Genomic DNA, 10,992 nt, shown 5'->3' with positions numbered 1-10,992 from the left:
AAATTTGAAGATCTATAGAGTTTCACTCTACCTTGCTCCATAGGAAATTTACATGATATAAATTGTTTAACTAATTCAGGATCAAGTATTAACTTAATTCTCTTACTTCTTCACAGGAAATTAGGATTAAAAGATCATAAAGTTGCTTCTATCATCCTTCAACTGGCCGACATATCAATGAAACTCCTATGAAATAGTTAAAAACATGCTTATCAAGGCGAGAAAGTTTATTTTTCCAATTGACTTCATCATCCTCGACATAGAAGAGGCATATCAGGTGCCAATAATCCTAGGAAGGCTATTCTTGTCTACAAGCCTAGCCTTGTTTGATTTTGATACTAATAATATAGTCTTAAGGGTGGAGGATAAGCAATAGAGTTTCACCATGAAAAATCCAATCAAGCAACCATCATACTTTGAGGATTGCCAAAGAGTTGATCATTGTGAGAGCTACAGAAGTAGGCCAGATGAAGGTGAAATTGTTGGTAGGGACAGCGAAAAGAACTTGATTTTGTATAGGATGAATTATGAAAGAAGGAAGTGTAATCGGTGCATAAAATATAGAACCACAAATTTCCTTCTCAAGCCACCATAAATAGCCAAAATAATAAAGTCTAGCTAAAGAATATAAATTAAGCACATATTGGGAGGCAACTCAATATCCTAAGCCCTTATTTATTTTGCTTTATGTATCGTATTACATATAGAATTGCTTTGATTATTAATTTGCATTAGAATTAGGCACGCTTAAATTTATAAGGTATCATCATCCTATCAGGTTTCTGCTTAGGCCCTTAAATTTAACGTTGGTTATTTCGATTATTTGGACTTAAGTAACACATATTCTAGATTATTTGACCTCTAATATTTTATTTGATCGCCATTTGTAGGAACATGATGTCGTGGACACTCAAATCAACATAGACTAAGGAAACAGCATGATGAAGAAGATTGTCTAGCCATCACCCATAGTACCTTCCATGTTCAACTGGAAAAATGCAGGAAGTACATTTTTTTCTTCCCCGTTCCCTTGCATTCTTAATTATGCTTTAAGACATTGAAGACAATGTCCGATTTCAATTTAAGGGTAGGTAAAACTTTAAGTTTTTTTTTTGTATGTTTTTTGTGTGTTTATTTTTATGTTGTTTATTTACAAAAAAAAAAAAAAATACACTTTTGAGTTTTTGGTCGTGTGCTTGTGTGGGTTAGACAGTTTGACTAACATTGATAATTAAATTTGAGGTTTGGTGTTGATTTATTAACTGTGGGTATGATGCATGCTAGAGTGATTGATGCTTAAACTTGCAAAACTTGATATTATACGTGCATTAACATTGAGTTTGACGTTATGATGAAATGAGTTAATTCATGCATTTGATAGATTGATTTAGCTGGACATAGATGTTTTACTCAAACCCTACTAATTATTTATCCTTAGACTGAATTTAGCATAGCTTGGGGTTATCTTACTATTGTAGGAAGATACAAATGTGAATATAGATTCCTTATGTGAAAATGTTTATGTGAGTTGTCTTAGATTAACAGGATTTATGTGAGTTGTCTTAGATTAACGGGATAAAATTGGGCGAAAGTCTAAAATTGGAGGTCGATTTGCCTGAATGGGTGTGTGATAAAAGGCATTGCATTGAACAAGGCACATATTTTGAAACTTAAAACTTCTTTTTGAAACCTTTTTAACTCAAGTAATTAAGCCTGCAATGGTATCTTAAAACTTGGTGTCCTAAAGTCTTTTGATTTGAGAGTCATCATCTTAAAACTCAATACATATGTCATTTAGAAAGCAATCAGAGATGAAGTTGCCCTTAAAAAAATTAAAAAAATTCTCTTCAAAACCTTTTTGACTTAATTTAGTAAGCCTGTAAGGATATTTTAAAATCTGGTGCCCTAAAGTCCTTTGACTTGAAAATTATCAGCCTAAAATCTGCTACATGGGTCATCTCGAAAATTTAAGGAGGAGTGCAAACAAAAAAATTGAAAATTAGAAAAAACAAGTGCATGAAAAAAGACAAAGCACTAATACATTGTTGCATCCCAACATTTGTTTGATGAAATTTGACTTTCAATGAAGGATAATTAGCTTAGTTGAGTCTTGGCGATCAAAGCAATCAAGTAATTGAAAAATCCTTGTTCATTGATGTGTTGACATAAAACTAGTGACGTCCACCTGAATTGGAGAGGATGGTGATAGTAATGAAAAATTCAATCTTAGATCACACGCTAGAAAATAAGTGAAAATTAAGTTTTGGGGTATGTGAATCTTACGAGAGATAAAAAGATATATTTGATCATAAAGGGTCAGGAATTGGAACGAGTTATGAATTCATTAATGTCTAGTTAGGTCTTCACACACACACATTAGTTTTGCATTGGAAAAGTAAATATTGTTTCGGTCTTGTGATTTTGAAGCGGTTTGTAGATTTAATACGGTGATCTCAAATCCTAAGATAAAAAGCTGGACCGTCCAACTAAATATTTTTGCATGCTCATGTGTTTGTTGTTATTTAGGTTATATTATTGTTTGAGAACGAACGAATGTTATAGTTGGGGGTGCGATAGGTGCAATTTGTACACTATCTGAGCCATATTACTAATCTTTTATGTCTTCAAATTTTCCATTTAACTTAAGTTAATTTTTTTTTTTTTTTTTAGTGGTGGACTAGTCTGAAGCAATTGGAAAGGAAGAAGGACAAAATCCAATAAAGTCTATAATATGGGATCAAAGTCCACATGTTTGAATTTGAGAAGTACATTGTCCGCACAAATAAAATTGTATTAAGGATTAACTTGCATTATTTGGAAGAAGTGAGGACTTGAAGAGGAAAAAAATAATTGGGCCTCAATTGGACCTTGAACTGGATTCAAAATATATAATTGGTTGGACTTGTAATTGGATTCTGAGGGATTGGCCGTTGTGGATATATAGCCATGCAGGAATAGAAAAAGACAGCAATTGGCCAGAGAAGAATTTGAATAAGATTGGAGTCCCTTTTGGAGTAAAACATTAGTGGTTGTATATATATATTGTAATTGGATTCTGAGGGATTGGCCGCTGTGGATATATAGCCATGTTGGAAAAGAAAAAGACAGCAATTGGCCAGAGAAGAATTGAATAAGATTAGAGACCCTTTTGGAGTAAAACATTGGCGATTGCTACACACACACAAACTAGGGGTTGGAATTCATATACAGGAAAAAACAATCGTTGTTGGAGAGAATTAACAAAGGCAGCTTTTTTTTGGGAATTAACAACGCATAGAGGAAAAGGGACAAGCGACTACAGTCGATATATATAAGTTGGATGGCTGCAAGTATTAATTTTTTTTATTAATGCTCGCTGTACAGGCCAACTATCACAAGGCCTGTACAGGCCAGCATTAATGTCTGGAGGTGGGTGATTATTTAAAAAATAAATACCCACCCCAAAATGTGTGTGGCCCTATGGACCCAGTGAAGCGGGGCATGTATAGGCCACATGTCTCATTTTTTTTTTTTTTTTTTTATTTTAGAGGCATGTGGGTTGAAAATTGGGAGAAAAGGGCGGCTGAAAATTAAAGGAAAGAGACACATACACGGAAAAGAAAGACAGCACAAGACAATTAAAAGCTAAAAGACGGGACGCGTACGGAATGAAGGACAACAACAATAATTATTTCCAGATTTTTGTTCGATAAGTTATCAACCATTGCGAGGAAATTAATCACGTTCCATCGATTCGCGGTAATGTCGTTCCACTTTTATGTGTTTAATTCTAACATTATTTTAGACTAAGTCTTTTTAGGCATTGAATAAAGATGAAATCATCTATTATTTATTTTTAATTCAGGACAAGTAATTTAGTTAAATTTTTACAATTTTTGATTGATCTTGCATGCCTAATTTTATTATTTGATTGCTTGATCACCAATTGAATGTATGGTTACTTGTTGTAGTGCTGAGAGGTTTACAATAGGTCTAAAACATTGCTTGATTAACACATGTGCAATAAATTTTAGGAATAAGATTTATCACGGGTACAATCTTTGAGATAATTATGAAATTGAATGCGTTCTATTTATTTAAATTCGGACTAGGAATAAAGTCGAGTCGTGACTAGAATAGATTTAATTTGTTTTGAAAAAAAATTAATAACAATAAAATTATTGATTATCAAGAATGCAAGAACGAAACTAACTACATAGTTGAGAATTAGAATATATAATAATATGTGAATTCGTAATTCAGTACACTAATTCCACACAAACAAAACTTGAATTTTACCCATTTTAGTAAATTAATTTAGAATAGTCATAACTACAAATCAATTTTGTTCGATCACTTTGAATCTAACTAAATACTAGTACACTCTATTAAATTTTATTTCTCGTGGGGCGATATACGCTACTCATCACATATTACTTGTCAACGATCCCGTACGTTTGCGAATTTTGCACGAATAGTTTATTAACACATCGGCAACTTATAAGTTATTTTTAATTGCGGTTTCCTCATCATGTGCACTATATAAGTTGGCTTAACGCGTGTAGAAGCTAAAATTGTCGATATTTTTTATCATCCCAATAATTAGGTAGAGTATTTGCTATAAGATAGAAGGAAATATAGGTTTAGGAGGATGGCATTTAATTTAGCTCAGCCTCCGCTTGGAAGTAGGAACATTAATTTGATAACCAAGAGTACTGAATGTTCATGGATGAAACAAAATTGGAAAAGAAAAAAAAAGGAGGATAACTAAAGTCAATTATGCAATTTGGTTGAGCTGTATAAAACCATATATGGTTAGATTAATTTGATAATTAAAGGTACTAAATGTGCATAAACGCCACAATATAATAATAATAATAATAATAATAATAATAATAATAATAATAATAATAATAATAATAATAGGTACTAAATATTTATAAACGGCACAGTAATAATAATAATAATAATAATAATAATAAATATTTATAAACGGCAAAATAATAATAATAATAATAATAATAATAATAGGAGGATAAATAAAGTCAATTATCAAATTTTATTGAGTTCTATATATATGCCCTTGTTTGAGCCATATTTTTTTCATCAAAATTCATTTTTCAACGTGATTTGACCTCATTTCAACTACATTTTTAAATAAAATAATATTACACGTAAATTCAAAACTTTTCTTTATATTTTAACCTCACATTTTCTATCATAATACTATTTGAAAATACATTTTTTGAAAAAAAAAGGACTCAAACAATTCCTATATATGGTACGATTAAGCCCCTGTTTGTCAAAGTTCTTTTAAATTATAGGTAAATAGATCCATAAGAGCTAACTAGTAGAGTGTCATTGCTCTAGTTTGGCAAGTTTTTGCCACCTTAAATTTGTATAGAACTAAGATGGCAGTTATGCCAAATTTGGTATCTAATTAGACGTACACAACTAATCTATGTTTGCCTCATTATTGTAACCTACTGAAAAACAGTCAAATTACATTTATCTATACATTTTAAAAGACTCACAAATACTTCTTACTTATTCACTACTCATATTTATCTATTTATAATTAAGATAAATAAATTTACAAACTGTTTCGCGCGGGTTAGTCGCTAACAATTAAAAAAGATCAGACGATTGTGTAAGGGACAAAACCTGTTGAGACAAAGTCCCAAAAAGGGGTGTTCTTTTATTGGCGATGACTTTACAATTGGAAATGAAAAACAACATGCCTCCAAGGGGCGCAAGCACACGAGTTACTGAAACAAAAGTGTTTAAATCTAAAAACTAAGGAAATGAAAATTACATGTTCTCTTTTCGAGAGTTTTGGATTCGGTCCTTTGCTTCTATGTCCTTTCTCCCTTTTATACTTCATGGACGATCTCTTTGTGATAAACCGCTCTAAAAACTGCTTGATCGTCCTATAACTACCCACTTTCTTCGTAAAGGCCATCTTGTCATGAAAACTGCATTTTTAACTGCTGTCATTACCCTTCATCGTTCAACCGCTTTCGATTGAATTTCTTGAATCGTGGAATATGATAGGGCTGCTTTAATAACTGCTTTGATAACTGCACTTCTTAATAACCACGACGCTTTATGTTTGTTAAGATCTTGGGCGACTTGAAGGTTTGAGCGAGAATAGAGTAACAGCTCTAGGCGACTGTATGACATTCCATTCGCTCAATTCTTTTTTTTCTTAAGGGTATTGCACAAATTTTTTTTTACACCATTTAAATCGTACCCTTAAGATATTGTACAAAAATTAGTAAATGGGTAGGGGGTGGCCGGGTTAGGAGGTGGGGAGTTGAAAAAGGCAGAAGGCAATAAAATGAATAAAAAATTGAAAATCGGGAAAAAGCTCTCTTCCCGATTCGGGAAAGAGAGCAATTCTGAAATAACCGTATAGGGTAACTAGGTAGAGTGTCATTGCTCTAGTTTAGGGTAACTAGTAGAGTGTCATTGCTCCAGTTTAGCAGGTTTTTGCCATATATATATATATATTTTTTTTTTTTAATCCAGGTATCCCAACTTACACTAGACTAAATCCTGGACCCTCAAGACCCTTGCCCCTAAAACTTTGAAGGGGGTAAATCGCGGGTTATGCCTCAACTGGATCACAGGTTCCCCCCACCGCCTGTACACTACTGCGCACAAGAGATCCTCCTCCAAAGTGATTGCTCCATACCAAATAAATCTGGCGGCAGGTTCCCACCAGGATTCGAACCTCCACCCTGCCGCTGGAAGCAAGACATGTTGATTGATCCACCAGTTAAGCTGTGCCCCGAGGGGCTATTGCCAACTTATATTTATATAGATAAGATGGTAGTTATGCCATACTTTGTATCTAATTAGAGATACACAACTTGCCTATGTTCTGCTCATTATTATAACCTATTGAAAAAAAGTCAAATTACATTTTAAGGGATTCACAAATACTTCCTACTTATTCACTACTCGTACTTATCTATTTATAATTAAAAAATAAAAATTTACAAACGCTTTCCAAACATGCTAACGAGAGAGTTCCTCTTGTGGCCTTCCAAAAGGTGGGGCCTCTTTAGGCTAGGGGAGGAATCTTTTAACACGTACGAATATTTAAGAAAGTGGCTACATCAAGAGAAACACTACGGGCCCGTTTGATTGCAAAGAATTTGAGTGGAAAGAAAATGAATTTCAGGGAATTGAATTGCCTAAAAATTATTTTCTTGAGAATTTTAAATTATTGTGTTTGACTAGTATAATTTTTCACGTAAAATATGTTGAAATAAAAGTATTTTTTGATATTCTTTTGACTTTGTTTTACATGAAAATGATCGATTAAAGGGATAGAATTTACTGGTATTGGGGATGAAATTTGTTACCACTACCAACAAAAAAAATCCAATAAAATCATCTATTTTTTGGTGTTCGTTTGACTTTGTTTTATATAGAAGGGGAAATACTTTTTTACGATAATTCTTAGAATTTTTTTCCATTCCCAAAAAAAATAAAAAAATAAAAATTGGAAAAAAATAAAAAAGTGCTACTATAACCGAGGAATTTTTTGAAAAGTAAGAAAAATCCTATATGGCATGAAAAGTTAGAAAATGAATTTCATGGAAAAATAGAGATATCGAACAAGTAAAAACATGGAATTGGAATTGGTTTTCCATTTTCCATGAAAATTTTGGGTGTATCAAACACACTCCAAGGGTCCGTTTGATTGCAAAGATGAAATTTGGGTGGGAAGAAAATGAATTTCAGGAAATTGAATTGTCTAGAAATTATTTTCCTAAAAATTGTGAATTATTGTGTTTAATTGGTATAATTTTTCACGTGAAAAATATTGAAATAAAAATATTTTTTTGTGTTCGTTTGGCTTTGTTTTATATGAAAATTGTCAGTTAAGGGGTTAGAATTTACTGGTAATAGGAATAAATTTTTTTTCCATTGTAAAAAAAAATTAAAAAATAAGAAAATCATCTATATTTTGATATTCGTTTGACTTTATTTTGTATGAAAATTGTCCACTAAAATGAAAGAATTTGTTACAATTGTTAATAAAATTTGTTTCCATTGCAAAAAATAAAAAAAATTAAAAAAAAAAGTCAACTTTGAAAATGAAAAACCACCTAATACATGAGAAAATGAATTCCTCCATTTCGTGGAAAAGGTGCACGTGCAACTGAAAGTTGGAATTTCAATTACCTATAAAATTGATGCCATCAAACATTTAAAACCATGGAAAAGGGAAAATCTTTTCCATTTTCCATGGAAAAGTTGCGATATCAAACATGGCTTATGCCATATTGATTTTCATTTCAGTTTTCAATTTTGAATTTTAAGTTTATTTTCAATTTTCTGATTTGAGGGGCTGCTTTAAGATTGTAAAACATATGTTTGATTTATCATTCTAAAATTTCACTTTTTCAAAATAGAAAATTAAAAGACACGTTTAGTTTGAAATTTTAGGAAATTATTTTATTGCATTTTATTTTATGGAATTTGATTATTTAGTTAAATAGAACAATTTTATATTAATATCTTAATAAGTAATTTATACATCTTAAAGTTGATAAGTTTTACAATATTTTTTCACTACAAAAGTAAAATAAAAATAAATAATAATTTGAGTTGGCAAAATACAAAAATTAAAAAATAATGACTTGGATTGAAAAATTTTGTCTGTGCTCACTTGAATAATTTTTTTAAAATTTTTTATGTAAATAATCATTAAAAGTTTGAATTATTTTGATATTTTATTTTTCTAGAATTTTAGTCCTTGTTTGAGCCCCTTTTTTTGGTAAAACGCATTTTGCAATAGTGTTTTGTAGTAAAACGTGCGGTTTAAAAATAAGGAAAAAATTTGTATTTACTTGTAAAATTATTTTATGGGAAAAAGTATAGTTGAAAAATGAGTTTTTGAAAAAATTGGGGCTAAACATAGGCTTTATTTTTCAAAATTTATTATATTTTTAGAACTTGGGAATTTATTTTTTCCAAATTTTTATATATTTTTATTTTTTGGAGTTTTTAATTTTCAGAATTTTAAATAAATAAATTTTATTTAAACATTTATTTATCATATTTTCAGTATTTTCATTGTTTGCACATAAACCACTCAAAATACCAAGGTTTATGTTATAAATTTGACCTTATTTTTTGAATTCTATTTTGGAAAATAACAAACAAAAAAGTTATAAGTGTTCTGGAAAACTTAAAATTGAAAATTGCAAACCAAACACGTCCTAAGTTACTCGAAATTACATGCACAAATGCTCTTGAAACCTACTCCTGGAACATCTCTCCTAGTTATCAAAGTAACAAATGCATTTCGTGAGTGTATCATCAAAATATTTGATTTAAAAAAAAAAAAAAATCGAGTAAAGCTTAAAACCACGAGATAATCCACACAAAAGATCAGACTAGGGAATTGCATTTAGTGCATGGAAATCTTTATTATGATTAACTTCTATCTCCATTATAATTAATATAAGACTTAGACGTACTATGTGAAACTGAAATTCATTTTCCCTGAAAAGTAACTTGTTCTGCAGATTTTTTGTTAGCATCAGCCTTAGTACAAACTCTAGCTTCCTGGTATATTTTACCGGGTCGACACAAATAGTTCTTCTTAGGGGCGCAATGAATGTCCTGAGAGCATAGACACAATCCTTCCAAAGCACATCCCTCTTTTTCAATAGTCACCACTCCCTTTAATCCAAGAATTTGATCTGTCCAACTGCTGGAAAACAACCCATGTGGATCATATTTGTTTTTAACCTTGAGAAATTCACTAGCATTTTTGTATTTCTTGATCACCCCATCAAATGCCACGTTCCGATTCTTTCCCCAGTGTGGCAAGGCACCATACTTGAAGATTGCTATCTGCTCTATTTCTTCCAAAATGTCTTCATACAGTCTGGGGCTCATCGGATCCTTGCTTCTGTAGTATGTAATGTCAAAATCCAATGCATCTTCTTGTTTCCCCAGATACGCGGTAGAAGCCGTAACATATCTCATTAGTATTCCATTGTATAGATCCAAGCCACACAATGACTTAGGTTCCAGGGCCACTAGCTTCTGTACATCTTCAATGAAATTTTTCACTTTGGACAAGGAAATGCTAAATGTAGTTTGGTGAAAAAATAGACCTTTGACCCGATGATCCCATGGACATGCAGAAATTGTCAAATCCTCGAGGCTGTCCAGGCAGGTCCCTGATGCTTGGAGCCGATTGTGATTTCCCACCACAGGATAGCCAGTAAACAAAATTCCTGTCAAAATCGCATAATTTTTCGATAAATTTAGCTGTTTTCACACACACACACTTTTAAACATTATTTCACACATAAATCACTTTTTTTTTTCCTACCTATGAATGTTAAAAACCTTTATGAATATTTTAGTCTAGTAAACGAGGATGAATATTATCATTGCATTGGCCGAAAATAAATACCATCATTTGTCAACCCATATGCCGCCGTTTTCAAAGTGGAAGTAGTCAATCTGCCATTTATGCATTTTCCATTAGCATCACCAAGGGATTCTTCAGTTTCCTCTGTTATTGAACAGGCAACCACCAAATTAATTGAAGGAAACTAGCTAGTATATTAAAAATGACCTCAATAATTAATGGAAGCTAGTAATAATTATAGAATTTGTACCCACCTGTTATTCTTAAACTTGATAGAACTAGTGAGGCTGTAGAGCGAAAACCTGGAAAATTAAGGAGACCATTCCCGGACGTGTTGGACGGGACTCGGTCATCAAATCGATACACAACTCGTTTTTGACTCGGATACCATGTGAAGTCTGCATATTCGTGCTGCCTCCCGAAGCCGACCGCTTGCTCCCCAAAGTCAGAATCATTCTTCATTACATATGTAATAGAGCGTTTGAATAGTGGTTGCAATTTCAACGTCACCTTGAATTTTTGTGAGCAATAGTGTGAAACACTAAATCTAAATAAATAAATATCTTACATTAATTTTTTTTAGACGAGTTGGTTCAACCTTCGAT

The 10,992-nt window shown here is 31.9% G+C and overlaps 1 protein-coding gene across 1 annotated transcript in view; it reads right to left on the bottom strand.

The window, feature by feature from the left end:
- Nucleotides 1–9,390: 9,390 nt before the first annotated feature.
- Nucleotides 9,391–10,992, bottom strand: part of LOC111379529 (probable L-gulonolactone oxidase 6) — a 2,283-nt gene continuing 681 nt past the window's right edge. Inside the window, exons 2-4 of the mRNA XM_023002921.1 lie at nt 10,642–10,936; nt 10,430–10,531; nt 9,391–10,247 (exon numbers count right to left, since the gene is read on the bottom strand). Coding sequence (XP_022858689.1) covers nt 9,496–10,247; nt 10,430–10,531; nt 10,642–10,936 — 1,149 coding nt within the window. The 3' untranslated portion in view covers nt 9,391–9,495. The remainder of the gene's footprint in view (nt 10,248–10,429; nt 10,532–10,641; nt 10,937–10,992) is intronic.

This window comes from Olea europaea, unplaced genomic scaffold (assembly GCF_002742605.1).
Source record: "Olea europaea var. sylvestris unplaced genomic scaffold, O_europaea_v1 scaffold2000, whole genome shotgun sequence".
Taxonomy (NCBI): domain Eukaryota; kingdom Viridiplantae; phylum Streptophyta; class Magnoliopsida; order Lamiales; family Oleaceae; genus Olea; species Olea europaea.
Note: the sequence above shows the minus strand (reverse complement) of the source record. Positions and strands in the feature narration are given on the sequence as shown.